The sequence below is a fragment of the Parus major genome, chromosome 11 (genome assembly GCF_001522545.3).
Source record: "Parus major isolate Abel chromosome 11, Parus_major1.1, whole genome shotgun sequence".
Taxonomy (NCBI): domain Eukaryota; kingdom Metazoa; phylum Chordata; class Aves; order Passeriformes; family Paridae; genus Parus; species Parus major.
Window position 1 is genome coordinate 8,227,888 of NC_031780.1, and position 19,733 is coordinate 8,247,620.

The 19,733-nt window shown below is 45.4% G+C and overlaps 1 protein-coding gene across 2 annotated transcripts in view; it reads right to left on the reverse strand.

Annotated features, from left to right (window-relative positions):
* Window positions 1-19,733, reverse strand: part of GNAO1 (G protein subunit alpha o1) — a 138,845-nt gene that overhangs the window by 77,851 nt on the left and 41,261 nt on the right. For both annotated transcript variants that reach the window (XM_015639867.3, XM_015639868.2), the window contains exon 3: window positions 12,404-12,545. In XM_015639867.3, coding sequence (XP_015495353.1) covers window positions 12,404-12,545 — 142 coding nt within the window. The remainder of the gene's footprint in view (window positions 1-12,403; window positions 12,546-19,733) is intronic.

Consider the following 19,733-nt stretch of genomic DNA (forward strand, 5'->3'; position numbering starts at 1 on the left):
AGGACAGTCGGAGGTGTCCGTGCGGTGGCGTGGCTGGCTTGTGGTTAAAGGCAGCTGTGGGACACTGAGCCCAGACACTGCATGAGCAGACTTTGCACCCTACAGCTCCTTCAGGAGTGGGAAGAAGAGAGCTGGAAAAGGCATGTCACCCCAAGAGGTGGCTTTTAAGCTGATTCAATGTCTGCGCATACAATCCATGACTGAAATAAGCACAGCTGTGGTTTGGGTCTGGTGTCTCTTGGTTTCTGAAACCTCATAGCCTGGGGAGCCTTGATGCTGAAATTGCTGAGTCCTCCTGCTAGAGGACAGACTTCCTCCTCCTAGTACATGGTGGAGGGCTTTAGGGTTGGGATTGTTTTAAAGGTGTAAAATTTTTGCTTGTATAACCAACAAGAAATAGAAGATACTCAATACTTGGTCTGCAACAATATAAAGATCATCTGATCCAAAAGCTCAGCCCTGCAGAGCTGCTACAAATCATCCTAGAGCCTTCCCTGAGGTTCTGTTCTTGAAGAGAAAGTTGAGGATATAAGGATTTTTGCCTACTCACTGGTCACAAGACCTGCCTGAACTTGGCTCACAATCTACTGTAATGCTGAATATGGTGTTTTCAGCCTTGCTACGACTTTTGCCTTAAATTAAATAAAGAAGGCTGCAACAGCAGCATGCACACCCCAACTGCAGGCAGCAGATTTAACCTTGTGCCATTTCCTGGGTGAAGGATCTCACAAGTGGAAGTGAGCGTGGGAAGACTCAAAAGCCACAGCAGCTATGAGATGCAGAACTTGAACTCACTAGCAAAAGGTGTCCATCTTGGTGGGAGCTGCCTGCAATGTGCATTGAGGGCAGCTGGAGTAAGACAAAAGCCTATTTAAAACCAAGGAACTCAAATGAGGACAGCACAGAAATCACCAGTTAGAAACATTACCATGGCAAGAGAAAAGCTTTCTAAAGCTTATAGGGCTATAACAAATATTACAAAGAATAAAAGCTGGAAGAAAAATGACTATGAGACCTTTGGCTAAGGAGGAAAAAACAGCCAAAAATTCCCCTGTCTTTGGAATTCACAGTGTCACACCACACCTCCAGGTAAGCTGTGTTGCAAACCTGCCCTGCAGAAAAGAAAAAAAATTCCACAAAGGTGATGACATGTGGAAGGGAGAAACAGAGGTGAGACCTGCTCCTCATTGGGAAGAAATGAATTTGTAACTTTACAGAACTAATTCAGACTCACTGGATGGTGGCTACTGGCACCTCTTTCTTCTCAGAAAAAAAAATAAATCTCTTATTGCCTGTAATATCATCTACCAGCACTAAAAGCTCTCACAATTTTAAATACAAACACAGTAAAACTGACAAGCCAAATACTTTCCTGGACTCAGAAAACTCTACTTCTCTGCCACTGACTCCTTTTGCTTGGCTTTGATGGCACAGGCAGAGACATAGGCGGGAGCAGGACCAGGTGATCCAAAGGGAGGGAGCATGGCTGTGTCCTGCTGCACCCTTCCTGAGGAGGACTGGGCAGTGAGGTTTCTCCTCTTGAGCACAGCAGATGCTGGCAGTTAGAAGGGAGCAGGATAGGACCCTTTTTCCTTACTAAACATGTAAAGGTCTCTTTTGGAGATGTAATTCTGTTTGCATCATCTCTTGTTACTGGATGCTCTTCTTCCTCTGTGCAGTACAGTTTCCTCCCATCCTTACTGGTAAAACCTCATCAAACCAGAAGCAATTTCTCTGGAGGACAGCCTTGCTCCAGTTTTACTGTCAGACCAACTAAGGAGTAACTGCTTGTATTCAAAATATGACCATACTTGAATACCCAAATGAACATCTGCATTCAGCATGTAAGATTAACTTAGTAATACCCCCCTTCGTGTAAAGGAACAAGCATCTGCCCAGGGAGGTTCCAAATACACAAAGGTGGGTGACAACCATGTAGCTACCCTGAGCATTGACTGTAGGATTGCTCCTGTGTGTCACTTGAGTCTCCATTCCCATGATCTCAGTGTAAATCAAGAGTAATTCCCCTCTAATCAATGGAGTTAATGTAGTCTTAAACCAATCTCTAGGCAAATGAGGACTTAATTATACATAGACAACCTAGGGGAATTATTTCTTAGTAAGGGAAAAGTATCTAGCAACAGTCTCACCGTCAACACAGATACAATGTGTTGCAAACCAGAAACTCCTACAGCCCTGGAAAACGAATAGCACAGCAAAAAGGAGGAAATGTGTTCAGAGCCTGTGGGTGAGATTTTCTTTGGCTCCCGAGTGGGTTTTGACACTCAGAGGGGATGTGCTGTGCTGCCTGGAGCAATTCTGGGGTGATGTGACGCAGATGTGGGTCTCTGCTGGGGAAGGATGAGCTGTCCTGGGGCCCCCAGTGACTATTTATCAAAAACCCTAAACCAGACACAGGCTAATTCATGTATCCTGCACTTTTTCCCTCCACGTTTTCTCTCTGACTTTGACCATAAGGCTAAATATTGCCAAGGTGCACAATGATACTGTTTCACAGCAGATCTTGAGGCTTTGCTGTTTCTAACCTTCATGTGAGGCTCGTTTCTTTCTTTCCTTACAATGAAACACCAAGAACTCCTGCCCAGTCACCTGCCACAGCAATTCTGGCCTGGGTGAATGGCATCTTTGAGCTCCTGCAGCCCTGGGGGAGGCTGGTCCCTGCTGCACTGGCAGGCAACCTCACATCTGACTCAGTGGGTGAGGCTGAGGTCAAAGCAGTAATTGTAGCTGTTAAATGAGTTCCCTCGTGGTATCTTTAATCAGTAATTACCAAGGTATACAATACTGATTAATAGCCTCATTAAAACCTGTATTTGGATGATAAAGTCTTCATGTGTGGCAGACATTCTGCCATCCCCATGACTGATGCAGTGCAAGGGACACGTCTGAGGTGCCACCATCCCACTGTGCATTCCGTGAGCGAAGGCAGCCGTCACACTCTCACCCCAGCTGGCTGATCCAGCCTATGAGAAGCAGCTGCTCACTCAGGAGGGACAGGGCTCCTCTTGGGTGGTGTGGGGCTTGGGCACAGCATTGGCACATTTTAGCTTCCTCAAGGGCAGCAATCAGCTGGGAGCTCTGTATCCCTGCCTCACCAGCTCAGCAAAATTCCCCATTTGGAAGGATGTGGCTTCATGGCCACAAGCCATGAAATGGCTCCTCTGCTCCAGTGTGTTCCCTTGTCTGGGTTCATTTCAGGGTGTGAAGGGAGCGGGCTGTCAGCGAGGCCTTCACACACCTCCCTGCTGAAGCTGACAGTGAAACCTGATCTCACAGAGTGCGAGGTGGCCGAGTGCCCGGGTCCAGAGTGCCCTTGGACCTGGCACTCCTGCAAGGGCACCCGATATCGTGTCCCTTGGGGCTGAATTGTTTTGGGGTCTGTGGCCAGAGCAGACCATGGCAGAATATTGTATCCTGAATTTATAAGCATCTGCTGTAAGCAAAGAACATGTTCCATGTTCCGTGTCCCTCTTCTCTGATGCATCTGGGCACAGCAAAGCAGCTGCTCACACTCCTTCCTCCATCGCAAGCTGTGTCAAGCCCAGCCTGCCTGTGCTCCTGCCATTTTGGAGTAAAAACTACCCCTCACCACCATCACTGAATAAGCATCATACAACACAGCCAAGGGATAGATCCCTTGTTTTATGCCTTTTTGCGAGTTATGCGTGAGAGATCTATTTAAGGCCAGGAATACCCTATACATATGTTTTCATTTTACATCTGGAGACATTCAAATAATAGGAACATCATAGAATGCATGTGGAAAATAAATATTTTTTAATGACATTCCTAAAACTGGTGAGTAAGCAGCATGACTCAGCAGTGCTTCCCAACATTTCCCAGAAGAGATGGAAATAAATCTAATAACTGACATGTATTTGAAATGTGCTGAGTAGTTAGTAGTTATCTGCAATTGCTGCTTGGAGAGCTGACTTGCAATCACACCTGAAGGAAGCATCCTGTCCGTGCAAGGCTGTGGCCAGATGCAACCTGAACTTCAGTCTCAAACATGGTAGTGACTTTCTGGAAGGACTTCAGCAAGTGCCTGATCAGCCATGCAGTCAGAAACATGTATAGGCACCTTTGAAGCCTCTGCCATGCCAGTGTTTAACTTCAGTGCCTCCGTTGTGAGTATATCAAATACCTAGATGTATTCTTTGTCCTGGCTTACAAGCCCTTCAATCCCTTTATGGACAGAAAGGCTCTAGTGAAGGATAGACAGTATCTGCCTGTGTTCACAACACCAGGTGCCACCCAGGGCAAGGCCACTGCCACCTGCACTGTGGGGAGTGGCTGTGCTGAGCCCTTTCCGATACGAGGGACTCTGCCTTGGCCTGGCTGCGCCATCCACCAAGAAGGAATGAATGGGGTGTGCAGTCAGCTCTCTCCTGACCCTGGACCCAGGAGCTGCCAGGAAGCCCCTTTTCAAGCAACAAGGTTTTCCCCTTCTCAGGGCTCTGCTCTGCCTTCCAAATATTTTTAAACACTTTATCTTTTGTGCTGTCCCACTCTGGTGCTTTCCAGGGGATCCCAGAGAAGCAGTCTTCCATCAGGATCTTGTAGGAATGGAAAGCAGCACTCCACCTCTCATTAATTTGCTGCAAATTTACAGTCCCATGTCTGTTTCATCCTCCCCTCTGTGCCTTGTCCCTGTCACACCATGGCCCTGACAGCCCTAACTGCAGCTGCATTTGAATAACAAATCTCAGGTATAACAAATTCAGGAGAAGGCAGGCATCCCTGTTCTTCCAAGGAAAAGGAATGGGTGGGGTTCTTTTCAAACTAAAAATATTCCCTGTATCATCCAAAAACTCAGTATCAAACACATAAAGCTCGTGGAGGAAAAATACATCCCTCTCTTAGTGAAAACAGAGAGCTTGTGCACAAGGAGGAGGAAAGTCTAACCTCCCTATGGCACAGGGTCTGCATTTTCACAGGTGAATGAGGGTGTTGGACAGCTTTAGGGGAGGTGAGGATCCTTTTCAAGGATGCTTTGGAGAACTAGGGTTGTTAATTTCTCAGAAGTCAAGCCTGAAATGGCAGTTGACAGCAGAATCACCATGAAAAAATTAACATCTCTAAAGATGGATTTGCACCTGAAGAGGCTGTGTCTTCCACCACCCAGGGAGCAGACAATGCCAGGCAAACTCATCACAGATGCTTTTCTGCTGGTAGTTGGCTGAAGAGGAAGGCAATACCCATAATTTAAAAATTACCTTTTGGATATTTTCTATTTTCACTGATTCTCCTATACACAAATGTCCTCAGACCTCTCTTATCACTCCACTCATGTAATACCCAAAGGGATGGGTAGTCCTTCAAGTGTAGATTGCCCTGATCTCTCCTGATACCATGGAGAGAAGAGGGAAGGCACTATGAGCCCAAGCTCATCTTTGACTTTAATTCCCTCTCCTGGCACCAGTGACTGCTGCCTTGTCCTCTCACTGGGTCTCTCTGGGAATACTCTGGCACCATCTTCTTTAGAGCCTTCTTTAGGTGGTGAAAGATGTGATTAGACTCAGTCTGGAGCTTGGAGTTGGGAAGAGATGACTGTGGTCTCTCTCTTATCAATGATCCCCTGAGACATCTCTTTGTCTTCTGCTTTTCTTCAAAAGAAAATTAAAAGGCTAGTTTTAATTGATGGAATCTGTTCTGGTCAGTGCTTTTGTAGGACATTTAGCTTTAAGTCTCATTCAGAATTAGGAAGGCAGCATGGACAGCAAGTATCACCAGCCTACAGTGCCTGCCTGATGCCAAGTGTTCACCAAAGAAACAGATCTGGTGGCATTTTAAGGTGTGACCACATCTCTTATTCTCATCTGGCTCCCTTAGAAATGACGCTGAAGTGCTTCATAGTACTTTTTTCCCCCAGAAATGTTTTTCTTGGGAACAGATTTCTGACTGCACAGAGGGACTGGAAGACCAGGTGAACTCCTCTTCCACCCTGTCCCCTGACTGCTGCCCATTCACCACTTGTGTCCAGGAAAACCCAAAAAGCAGACACATTGTTTACTTTAGAGTGAGGGTTGCCATGCCAACACCACGACTATCATCCTGAAACAGGACCAATGTGAAAATCATCAAGCTGGCACATCAACGCTCAGCAAGGTGGCACATCCAGCGAGCCGCCTTCCACACGACACGCGTTTCCAACGTGCTACGCGACTGCCGCCCACTCTCCCTGCCTCCTTTTGGATCCATTTCAAGAGGTCTTTTTCATTCGTTAGGAATTTTAATTGAAACTGATACATTGGGCCACCCTAGGGAAGTTTGGGTTTTTAGAGTTCTTGTGAGTGATTGACAGTCTTCTGCTGAAAGAAAGGTTACTGGTTACAGCCTCTAGTGCAGCACCGGCCAAGTGGTTCAGTCACTTGCCTAGAGCATCCAGCTGTTTCTACTATTACTACTACATTTTCTGGCCATCATGTGTTTATAGCCAAGACTCCAGCAGCTTTTTCTCATTTCTGATCACTGTCTTTATTAGTGTCATGAGTACAGCAAAGCAGACATTGGTTCTGGGGGATCTTTTTTGCCATGTGAAGATCACCGTATGCTACAGACTTGATCACAACTTCAGCTCTGCAGGAGCACAGAGCCGGGCTGTACTGTTGCTGTTGCTGCTGCTGCAAAGCAAGGTCTCCCAGATCCAGCCACAGGTCTCAGCTGACTTGGCTGGGATCCCTTCTGGTTATGACAAAGTTTGATTCTCCCTAAGAGGCAGAACAAAGGCATGGAAATAGACTGTTCCAAACTCTTTCAGCTGGCACAAAGTGCTATCATAAAATGCCTTTGTACTCTGCTGTTAATTTACTGCTATCATTTATTAGGAAAAATCTTGTATTTTCAGGGGCTCGATGGGTTTTCAAAGGAGGAAAATATATTAGTGGAATGTGGAAGCTGCTGCTTTGGTTAGAGAGACTCCAGAGATGGTGCCATAAGACATGTGGATCATGCCCTGTGACCACACAGGCAGAGCTTACTCTGGGCTTTCTCTTGTTCTTTGCTGTCTCCCTCTTTCTCCCACACCCTCATTTTGCAGCAAAGATTCCAAATACGTTGGCCATCTTGGCTGGCAACCACAAGCGTTTCTTGAATGAGCCAACCATCTCCCTGGCAACAAGGCAGGCTGTGACAATAACAAGTGCTTTCCTCTCTGTTTCATGTTTCCCACCTCTCGAGAAATGCCCTGCCCTTTCTTTGTTCCCCATCCCTCAGAAACATGAATAATGGCAACTGAAATGTGCCTTGTGGAAGGACCAAGAGGGAAGTGTGTGAGAAAGATGGCTTCAGCCTTAATGGAAAAGTGACAGACCTTTACAAAGGGCAGGCTGAAATATTTTTCCTGGACAGTTACTTGGATATTTGTACCGGGTCTTATACAGCACAGCAAATATGATTATATGTGAGTTGTGACTATTGCAAGTAGACATTGCATGCGGCTGGATATCTGGACATATGCTGACACCTGGTTAAAAATGGCATCTCTAGTGCCACCTCTTTATTCCATTTTCCCTTTTCTTCCACTCCATCCTGCTCTTCTACAAAGCAGTCCTAGGTTCCCATCACTCACAACAGCAGATCAGCAAGGACCGGCTGCATCCTCAGTCAGGCAGCGCAAGCCCAGGAATCCTGTGTCCATCCCCTAGCCAGGATAGTTAACAGAGGCTTCCTACCAGCACAGCAGTGCCTGATTAACCTCACCTGCCCTCCCTGAAGTTATTAGCAGCCTTTTTGCTGCATTTCTGAGAGAGCTTGGGTTGGGGACACACAATAGGAGCCAGCTGGTCTAAACAGATACCTGACTGAAATGAAGCAGCACAATATCTTGAGCTGACAAGTACAAAAAGTCAGTAAGGCAGGAGCAGTTCTTATGAAAGGGAGATCCTCCCCCGCACTGCTCCCCTCCAGCGCCTGGAAGGCAGCAGGTGACAGCGGCTGTGACTTTGCTCCTGCCACTGCCAAGCAAGAATGAGAGGAAGAGGGCAGTGCCTAAAATCCCCTTTTGGCATGTGCAGAGGGGAAGGGGCTGCCGGCACCAGGTTTCTACAGGCACTTCTCTGTTCAGAGGCAGATTTGACACGGACCTCTTTGCCAGCCACCCCGGGTGGGCTGTTCAATTACACCACAGAAGGGCTTTTTTTAAGACTACTAGTCAGTATTTTAAATGTCCCAGCACATCTTTGTTTGGCTCACAGTTCAAGAGTTGCAGACAGTACACAGCAGAAGGTCACCATCGACACATTTTGCTACAAAGCCTGGAAGAAAATAATCCCAATCAAAATATTTTAACACTTTAGCAGCTTTTTAGTTTTCCCATTCATAGCTGAAGCAGAGATATGTCCAGACTCACACTGGGAAAAAGTTTGATGTGAAGGTCACTGCCTCCCATCTCTAGACCCCAAGTGCTAAACCATGACCTCTTGCCTCAGACACATGAATCTGAGACATGCAACTGATACTTGCATACTCTGTTGAGTACTTTTTGAACAATTTCAGCCCGTTTCTGTCTGGTTTATGAAAATATGAGCAGCTTTACAGCTGCTTTCATACCGACCTGCACAGGGCAGGATGCCCATGGCAGTCAGGGACCATTCCAACCTGAAGACACCCCTCCAGGCCCCCCAGCCTGGCTGCAGCTCTGGCATTTCACCTAAGCAGGATTGCAAATCTGCATTTCCAAGCAGGTTCTGGGATCAGCACTGACACACAGAGGAAGAGACTTTTTGCTTCTTCTGGCTGGGGTTCTGAAGCCAGACTTCGGAACCAGATTTTTAAACAGAGATAGGAAAATCCATCCTTACCCTGCCTTTCCTGCTTGGTCCTTTCCAAACACTTGGACTGACTTCTAGATTCCTGGTTTCAAACCTCCATTTCTCATTTGCTCTGCCTGAGTACACTGAAATGGAATCAGTGAGGAGCTTGTTTTATTAATACATTTGCACTTTAGAGGACCATTTAATCCACAGGCTACATGTTACAGCCTGACTCTTTCCTGCCTGTTAATCTGATTATCAAGGTAAGGACTAGGTAGTGCCCTACAGACCAGCAGGAGAGTCCTGAGTAGGCAGGTGAGACTAAGCCTCTCTTTTCCTGTGTGCAACCCCTTGGCTTGTCAGGGATCCAGACCCAGGGCAGTGGTGGCCCTGGAAATGAGCAACACCCACAGATGCCACTTCTCCTGCAGCTGGTTCCTGTCTCCTCACTGACTGCTCCTTTTCTGCCTGCCCTCTTGGAACACACGAAGGATCTGTGACTTTGCACTTGCACAGCTTTTCTGGAGTTTCAGCCTGCCCTTCCATGCTGTGTGCAGTGATAACGTGCTGTGAACTGGCAGGATGTGCTCCTGTCTCCTGTGCTGAAGGACACGAAACAAGGACCTGGGTGCTGCCCATGGCCATGAACCTCTCGTGAGCTGGGCAAAGCTGCAAGAAAACTTGCTGCCCTGGACAAGGAGCACACATAAAAGTGAGAACTGACACGAAGAGGGTTTTGTTCTCAACCTGGGGACCAGTCCTTATCAGCAGAGAGGGTCAGCGAGACCTGGAGCTTTTTGTGATTTATTTTGTCTTTTTAGGTCCTATTTCCTACACTGATCTTGCTTTGACCGCCAAAAGCAAGGGGGTTTAGTCTTCCCCCAGTCTTTTCAATTCTATTAGACTAAATACTGGAGGTACAATTACGGGCAGGAGAAAAATGAGAACAGTGAGAGGATTTGGTTATTTTCTCTCAACAACAACATGCATTTATTAAGTAGGGGAGGGGTTTTTTAACTTTGGACATGGTCAGGGTGCCATTTGGAAGGGATACAGGTGCAGATCCATCTCCCAGAAAGTGGTATGGGGGAAGGAGTAATAGCCAAGTGGTCTCAGGGGAAAACCTGTCCCAGGCCCAAGTCTCCTCCTTCCGTGCTGCTGAATCAGGCTGGAGCAGCCACAGCCCTGGCTCCCCTTCCTGAGCTCCCTTCTTTTGGGGGCTTAAGGATGAGTAGGGGAAAATCCCCCACTAAAAGATTTGCATTGGAAACCCTTGGCTGAGGAATGACTTTTAAAATAGAAAAGCTTTGCCTGAAAAGGGATGAACCACGTAGCATAATACTCAACAAATCGCCTGTTTAATGGCCTCTCTTTATAGCAGCTGTGCATTAATAACAAAAGCAGGGCAGCAGAAGCCATGTGCTTCTTTGTAAGATTAAAATAAATACTATTTCATACTAATACCAGCAACTTTTTTTGCCTAAGAGAAAGGAGCAAGTGGAAGGTCACAGCCTGAGAGACTTGGTTTCCTTCCCCTTTGTCTGCTGCTGGATGAAGAAAAATTTCTGCCATTTATGAAGGGAACAGATACACTGAATCACCCTCCCAGACTGTGGTTTGGTTTATAGTAGTTTGTGACTTGTCTCACACAGTCAGCATGACACCATTGTAAGACAGGAACAATTCCTCCAGAACGACATCTTAGGGGAAACTAGGCTGGGGAGAACTTAATCTAACTTACTTTTTACTTTGCAAAGCATAACACAAGATCCCTACTGCCATAAAACATGAATTGAAACAACGGTGTTTCACACTAGACATAAGGAGAAACCTTTTCGTCATGAGGACTGTAAGAGCAGTGGAGCAGGTTGCCCAAAGGTGTGCAGTCTCCATTCTTGAATGATTTCAGACCCAACTGGGTAGAGCCCTGAGCAACCTGGTTTGACCTCAGACTTTACCTGAGCAGGGGTTGGGCTCGACACCGCCTGAGCTCCTCTCCAGCCTGAGTTATTGTACAACCCTAGGAACATTTGGCATCTTTTCCACGGGAATATGAACGGACACAACGTTTTGTTCAGCACAGTACTCCACCTCTCGTTCCTGGCAGTCCTGATAACAGCTCTCCTCCTCCACACCCAGTACTGTGCCAGGCCTGGCACTAAAGCAGTGATGAGTTTTCCCTCCTCAAATTAGGACTTCAGGCGTTTTATATTAAAAAAAAATAAAAAATTTACATTTTAAAGCTGTCTGCCACAGACTATTTATCAGACATGGAGAATGACTTGTTTCTGTTTTCCTAGGCATAGGTTTTAGCTGAGCGAGATACGTTGCCTGGCTGAGAGCTGAGTCACTGAGTAATCAACAGATTAATGTATTCCGTTTGAAAGCCATCAGCATTAGTTCTCGGCAAGCTCACAAGAACTCCATTATGGTATCATCTCCACGTTTGGGATGGAAATGTCTCCAGGATTTAGAGTTCCTACGGGAAAATCCCTAGATGCAAAGAAATCAAAGTACCTCTTTGTGATTGGGAGAAATAAGGTAACTCCTCATACAGTAACACCACAGCAGGATTTTGGCATCCTTTCCAGTGAATGCTTTTATTATCAACCCTCAGATAAGGAGTTTGAAGTATGTTGTACATCTGTCATTTGATAGCTACCTAAAAATAGTCATGACAAACTCACTGGCATATAGGACTTTACCTTTACCAGGTCTTTAATATGAAATTATTTTATTTCCAGTAAAATCAAGAAGTTTTACCTCCTCTGGAATTGCAGCATGCAAAAAGGGTGGTTTTGACTTCACTCTAGGGTTCTGAGTTCCTCTGTGTGGGCTTGGTCTGAGCCAGAAATGCAATAAGGCAAGGCAGAGGCTGGCAGGGGCACCTCACAGAGGAGCCACTGTTTAAAAATAGGGAGCTGATGGAAGTAATCACAGACTAGCAGCTGTAAAAGGACAGGCTGGCCTAGGTGTGTGGCACAAGAAGGCTGCCAAGCATCACATAGCTGTTCTGATAAGACAGATGCCAATGCTGCTGCATAAGAGCTTGTCCATACCAACCTCCCTGAGGTAATGCATCCCCTTGTTTGCAACTGAAATTGCTGTTTGGGTACACTTAAATGGGGGATGTGTGAGTAGAAGCCAGTCAAGCTAAATCAAGTTAATCCTAAAAGCTTTTCTACATTAGCAGGCTGGTGGAAGGGCTTTGAATGGCAGCAAGGTTTCCTGATTCATCAGTCCGTGCAGCCTGTGTGTCCAGCACATGCACAGGAGACAGGACGCAGGACACATGTTCTCACTTTTCTCAAATCTATCAATAGATCTGTCTAGGCTGTCCCTAGACAACAGATTATTTTTTTCCCCTGGCCTGAATAGTGCCAGGGCATGAGAGATTGTGGTTTCTGTGACACAGCGGTCCCCAGGGTTACACTCCCAGTGTAAGTGTACAAATGGCACATCACATGCAATTGTGTCTCTGTTGTACAAAATGCACGTGCAAGAGGCATACAACAGTGATGGAAATCTCCCTCCTCTCCTTATCCCTCCAAGGTATTGAGATTGTGCAAATGCCTCCTGCTCATGGGACAGAGTCTCTGGGTACCCAAGCCGTGGTGATTTTAACTCACCCGTCGTTCCTTATCACCGTACTCGATGCCCAAGGTATCCATGGCACGGACAATCGCTGCCAGTGACTGTATAGTGTTGCTGTAGACCACTGGCTTGTACTGCTTCACATCTTCTCCAGAGAAGCCATCCTCATGGATGATCCTGAATAAAATGAAAAGAACAAAAAAACTCTTGAGAATGTAATTTCAGTGGGAGAGACATTTAAAAGACAGCTGTGCTCTTCTGAAGAGCACATCTGCTGGCTTGATTCGCTTAATTTAGTCAGCATTTCTTTTTAAACCTTTCTGGTTGTTCACCAATAGTGTGTCTGAGCCCAGTACTGGAATTAGCATCCCTTTTGCTCTCTATCAAGAAGGTTTTGTGCACAGTTGGTGCATATGGTGCCTCCTTCCTAAATGAACTGCAAACGCTGAAGCCTGGAGCAACTTGTGTTCACATGCTCAGCAGTCACAGGGGCAAGGTCTCCTATATTACCTTCCCAGTCAAGGTCTATGGATAAATGACCATCAAATCAGATCAAATCTTAACCACTGAAACAAGTGATTGAAACCCTCTGGTTCTTGTCTAGTGTTTTTAGTAGTAGTAACTCCTGGGGTCCCTTACAAAAGGAACCAGAGTTAAAATCCCCCTGTACACATGGGGACTCAGGCACAGAGGGGGGAAGTGTCTTAGTTATGAAGCACTTAAAATACTTACCCTCCACACTTTCTCCCCCCTCCTTCTCTCTTCTTTAGAATAAGTGCTGAGATTTTTTTTTGCCTCAAGGCATGTTATGTTATCCCTTCCAAGCAAGATGGGAATGTGACCCGCAGTCCTACCAGCTCTGTGCACAGGATGCTCTGTGCATTGGTCTCTATTAAACACTGCAAAGGAGTTACTTGATGGAGCAAGTTATTGCAGTCTCTTGCTCAGGTCAGAAGACTGACCCCTGTAATTTATTCATCCCTAAGTAAATCCAGAACTAAGTCTGGATGTGTCTCTGAAAACTAGGATTTTCAGAACTAATTGTCTTTGACAATAATTCTTCCAAGTGAAGAAGACATAAGTTATGCCTTAAATGTCAGAAGAGAGGATGATCTGCTTAGCTAAAATGAAATCTTTGTTTGCTCATCCTCAGATATCACTGGACAACAGAGGGTCCTTCAGTAAGAGATCTGCTCTCTGATAAAACCTAGCACCCTTCCTGTAACAAGATTTTTGATTCCTTTTTTTTCTAAATCAGATACACACCATCAAAGGTCCCAACAAGTGCTGGCATCCCCTGGGAGAGAGGGAGCACTATCTCACACTGTGAGCTTGCAATAGATACAGTGCTGGGATGGAGAACGGGGCGGGATGCCAGCTCAGTGTTATTAACAGATGACTTCATGAAGAACAAGGCTGGTAGAAACATGCTGACCAAGACAGAGATCTCCTTCCCCTGATGTGAAGCTCACAGAAAGATTTTCTAACACAAGTGACTGACTCTCTGCTGTCCCCAACACAACCTTACTCAACACTGAACACTGAGCTCCTGGGAGGAGCTGCTCAACAACCCCTGAATCTTGGAAATACACGACTACAAGCAAAGACAGCTTCAGACAGACAATAATTCAAATCAATTAGTGACCAGGAAATTTTTAAGCTACTGATCTGAGGAACTGGGCAGAGTCCCCTGCTTGGGTACCCTCCAGCAAAGGCAAATGGTGCTGGTGTGCTGGAAACAGCACAGAGGGCTGCTGCTTCCCCTCACCTAAGCTGAGGAGAACAGAGGTGGATGAAAACCTTTCTGACTTAGTAAATCAAGACTTGCCAATTTGCCAAAAAATTTCAATAGCTCGTTTTGATTTTGATGGAGTTATGGGCAACAGCAGATCTTGTACTCTGTAGCTTTTATTTTCTGTGAATCCAGTGATTATGGTGAAGTTTGAAACAGTAGCATTTGAGTGATGGGGCAGGAGGCAGGGCAGCAGAGCCATGTATCAGCACTGGATCTCATGGATCGTTTACTGTTACTCAGACAAGTGCTGAACTTCTGGGAAATGTGTTCTTTGCCAAAAAGAGCAGTCAACCCAAAGAGTTATGGGTGGCACAAGGCAAAAGGATCTGCATCAATTCTGTCTGAATTCAAGAGAGACTGTACAGCACCACTTCCTCCCAGCTCTGAGCATGACAGCAAGAAGCACAGCAGAGCAGGGGTCCCACGGGAGGCAGGCAGGTTCGTGAAAGCATCACCAGGAATAATTCATTCTCTCTGGATGGTTGGCTCACGGCTGGAATTTGGGGCAAGCAAGATTAAATGCTGGGTTTTGGGCAACTAAAAGAAGGAAACATAAGAGGGGGGAAAAGAAAATGGTGAGGACAGGCAGAAGGGGCAGTGTAATAGCCTCAAGAGGATGCTGCTGAAATTTGTTTGGTCCAGCTGTTGGACCAGCTGGAGGAAATGGGAGTGATGCCCAAAGCTTGGGCTGGATTTGTTTCTGGCTTTTACTGACATTGACTCAGGAATTCAGAAGGCAAAAAGAAGGGCTGAACAGCTGTATAGGGAAAAAGGTGAGCTTTGGTTTCTGGTCTTCCTCAGAGTTTAAACTGTTTTTAGCTTTGTGCCATGAAGTTGGTGCCTGACATTTTCACTTCTACATACTCCAAGCCAGCAAGGTCCCTATTGAGTAACAGGGCTCCTTGTGCTGAAGGGGCAGAATTAAGGGATCCCTCAGTGAACACACTGCGGCTGGGCAACAACTCTGCTGTCGTTCAAACACAAAAGTAGAACTGGTACTTTTAAAGGGGGCAGAGAGAGCATAGAGAAAAAAAACATTCCAATTGTTTCTGTGTGAAATCTCTCTTGAAGGCAGCCACGGTGACTGATAGCAGCACTGTGGATGCCAGTATGGAAGTTTTGCTGTAGGAAGTACCTATGGATTCATGCAGTGAGCACATTATCTAATATTTGAGTGAGCAAATCCCCCATGACTCCTGTTCCCAAGCTTGCTAGGACACTGTGAACTGGCTTATTGTCTTACGTGCTTTTCACAAACATTTCTCCATTTGCTTGCCTTGGCCATCTGATGGCTCCAATCCTGTGGCAGCTTTTTCCATAGTCTTTTGGAAATGTTCATGCTGCCACTCACCTGTCTGGGACACACCTTTCCTCTTGCCTGCTGTTGTGCTTTACTGTCTAGAGGATATTTAAAGCTCCAATACTACTCCTGGGAGCTAGCTTGCTATGGCACATGGCTTGAGCCAGCTCCTGGTGCCACAGGACATGAGAAGCAGTGGGGTTTGTGTACTGTAGTGAGCTGTGACCATTAAAAATATACAGGTGTAGGAACTAACAGAAGTGATCAACACACCAAGACTGTAAAGTCTTTACAGGTTTAGGCAGGGTGGGCTACTCCTTAATCAATCTGCAAATTATGGGAACAGAGGGTTTTCAGAATGAAAAATGTAAATTCTCTGTTTTATAAATGGCATACATTTTTCCCAGTGTCCGAATTACAAAGGAAACTGCTGCAGGCAGGTTTCTCTTTGCCTCACCAGGACTGTTCTCTCCAGGGCAAAGGAAGAAAAGGGATTTAAGAGGATCCCATGGGGCTGTGGGGGGGGGGGAGAAAGTGCTGTAATTTTAAAAAGTGATTCTGAGCAATTAAAAAGCCATTTCATTCACCAAGTGACTAATAAAACACTGTGCTCTGATTGGAATGGTGAGAGACAACTGAAACAACCTGATTGCCTAAGGTACCCATTAATGCCTGCTCCCCATCCCTCAGCTGCTAACTGCAAAACCCATATATTGGCATGTTGTATTGGTGTACTCATTTCAGAATGGCAGTAACAGGCAGGTATTTGCTAGAGAAAATGGTTCTATCACAGATCAGATCTTCTGCCATCCCCCAGCAAGTTGTTAATCCTGAAGAAATGCCCAGTGCCTCAGCAATTATTGCTTAATTACAAAATAAATGAAATACTTGGAAACAGGGGGTGCATTCTGCATAGCAGCTTGCTTTGGCCTCCATTCAACAAAGCACTTACGTGCCTTCAGCCTTTCACTACACAACGAATGCATTAAGAAGGCAAAGCCAGAGATGATTTTGCCGCCTGTCCCTGCTGACACGCACGGCCCCTGTGGTTGTGGAACAGCGGCTCTGAACAAAGCCCATGACAGCTCCAGTGCAGTAGGGCTGGAGCTCACCTGGGGCTGATCCCACCAAGAAGCCAGTTTGCCCAGGTCACTCCTGAGGGAAATATTTGTCCATCATCCTGAAAACTTCCTGGAGCAGAGGCTACAGCCATCGTCACTCCCATACATCAGTTCCAGCTAAGCTATTCTGGTGCTTTCCTTCCAGCCCTTCCAACCTGAGCCAGGTTTAGTTAACACACTGACACTTTCCTACACCTTCTCCAAGCAGGTCCTCCTCCTCTTTTTTGAGGCAAAGTGCCCCAGACTAGACCCAGTCCTCACGTCTCCAGTCTGCCAAGATAATTTTTAGCTGTAAAGTTTATCCTCTGATGTGCTGAAGCACCTCTTCCAGCTCCATATCACTGCTAGGGGTAATTAGTGATATATTTCTATCCGTTTTTCACTGATGAAAATGTAGAAGGAAATTAACAGACCCCAGTGGAGTCCTAGCTGTCAGAGTCCTCTGCTCTGACCATAAGCCACTGATAACTGTATACTTTGGGAAAGAATTGTGCTATTCATCCAGTGTTGTGTAAGACCTGTAGTAGGTTTATATGCACTATTTTTCCAGGACACTTTTTAAAAAATCCAGTGGGGCTCTGACAAACTCTTCCCAAAATCTAGATATGACACCAACTATTGCTCTCCTACTGCTGCTGAGAAATCAAATGAGACTAGTTTAACATGCTTAATTTTTGTATAATCCATGCTGTATGTCACTCATCTCCTTTTTTATCTCCTAGGTGGTTGCAAATTATATGACTGATTGTTCAATTCTCTTGAAAGCTTCTACAAGTTGACTGGTCTATAATTCTTACTCCTCTTTTCTACCTCTATATTTAGAGAGAGGCACCATGTTTACATTTTTTTCCTGTCTTCTGGTGCCTCACCTGCCCTCCAAGAGCTCTCAAGGAGAAGTGTTTGTATTTCTGAGATGGCGCCTGTAAGAATGTACTAAGAATTTCCTTAAACATGGCTGACCTGAAAGCATTTAGTCTTATTAAATCTGTCCTTTCTGTGCCAGAAGGAGGGGATGGCATGCTCAGCAGTGATTTGTGGACAGCCTCTCCTGCTTCCAGTGCTCAGCATCCTTCATCCCTTTCACAGCTTCACATGCAGGTTCTCGTGCCCCAACTGACACAGCCCTGTCTCATCTCATGCCCTTTGGTCATCACTCCAAAACCTCAAGCCAATGCATCTGAAATATTTCCTGCAAAATTCAGAGATCTTTGTGTGGCTTCTAACTGTCTGTATCACTGTGAAAGATGTACTTATAAACTTCAAATTGCCTACCAGAGAAAATAAAACCCATACTGTTTCTGTTTTACCTAAGATGATTTACTTTCAATCAGCAAGATGTTTCCAGCTGAATGAAGTTTTCCCATATCAATGCACATCCCTACAATTACAGTGACTTGCCTGAATAAAACTAAGCAAGAAATCACCAGGAGATTATTACACTCAAAATGTATCGCAAGCAAATACCTTACAAATGAATGGTCCATGTCCTATAAAAGCAGACCTGGTCCTCACTTTCACCTGGACAAATTAAGGAATTTACAGGTCATTGCACAGCTTTCCTACAGAGCCCTGTGCCTTGGCAATGAGTTTCAGCTCTCAGGGCTCTTGGGCTGAGCTGGTTTGGGCTGGCAGTGGCACCACCCTGTGTGGCACCTGCAGGTTCCCTCCAGCCTGGGTGGCTCTGAGCTCCTCAGCTCCATCTCCTTCCACCCCAGGAAAGCTCAGGTCTGTGCAGTGTTCCAAATCCACACGACACTGTGGGACAATGCAAAGTGTGTCAGGTGATGCTGGTGGGTGTAAAATGCTGTGTAAAAGGGAGGAGATGGCCCATGGCAGAAGGGAGGTGGCATTACAGGGACAACAGAGAATTTGTCCACAAACTTATTTTTGCTCAGGCTGTAGAGTCCCGTTAGTACATTCATGTTTATGGTATAGACTGATCCAAGGTGGATTTTAGATGGGGAATCTTGGAACAAACATCACAAAATCAATTTTTGCTCAGCAAACTTTTTTGATTTTTATCCCCTCTCTTCTTCTCCCTTTTTCTTTCAAAAATAATCTTTCCTCTCTCCTACCCAGAATCAGGCAAGTTATTCTGGTGTGGCTGGACAAAGCTTGAGTCAAAAGAAAAAATCTAATTCTGAAGAAAACTCTGCAATCTTTGTTTGCAAATGGGGAAAAATAGCACAAAAATCTGACTTTAATATGTAAAGAGGAGGATGATCAAATTCTGATGGAAAATCTCCTGCTAATCAGCTACTTTAAATTTATTTTTATCTTGATATGAGGTTAAAAACTTTGTTTACAGGGGAGTTATGAAGCTAAATTCCAGTGATTCTCTTCTCACTCGTTTAATAGCCTGAAATGCGATTAAAAATTCCTGGATTATGTTAAACTAAATCAACGCAGATGCCCATGACCTTGTGTTCAAAGACACCAAAGGCACAGTTCAGACCTCCGTGACAGGGTGCAAATCACTCTAAACTCTCATTCTTCTTCCCCCCAGCTGTGCTAGAATGCTATGTTGTACATCCTATTCCCACAAGAAATTCTCTGAGATGAAAATGAAGATGACTGTTTGCCTACATGCCCTTTTTTACTAAAAGAAAAACAACTTCCTTAGTCAGGGTCATCTAAAAACTGCAAATGGAGCTCATTTTTAAAAGCATAATTTTTTCAACCTGGACTTTTAACACTGGTCCAAGAAATACTGATGAAGCCCTGTGATAGACACCCAGCTGGGGAAAATCTCCTTTCTGGAGGAAATACCTTCGGGTCACTCAAAACTCAATTCTTACCACCAAAGTATTTCTTGCATGCAAAGATATTATTCTAACTAACCAGATGGTTCACGTTAAAAAATAAGCAAATCCATCAGGTGATTGAAATGCTGCCAAAATCTACAGCCCTGGAAATGGCTGAGCTTACTCAAATCAGTTGCAGAAGTTTCACAGACCTGTACAAGGCAGAGGCAGTTCAGTTTGTGCCTAATGCCTGTGAGTCCCTCTGATGCCTTCATGGTGTCTCTTTAAAACCAGCCATGTGCTTCTGCACCTCAACTGCTGGCCAAAAAACTTGAAGATGATGTTACAAGAAACTCTCTTGTGTCTGCTCAGAGTCGACATTGCTACCATCTTATTTTTGTCTGT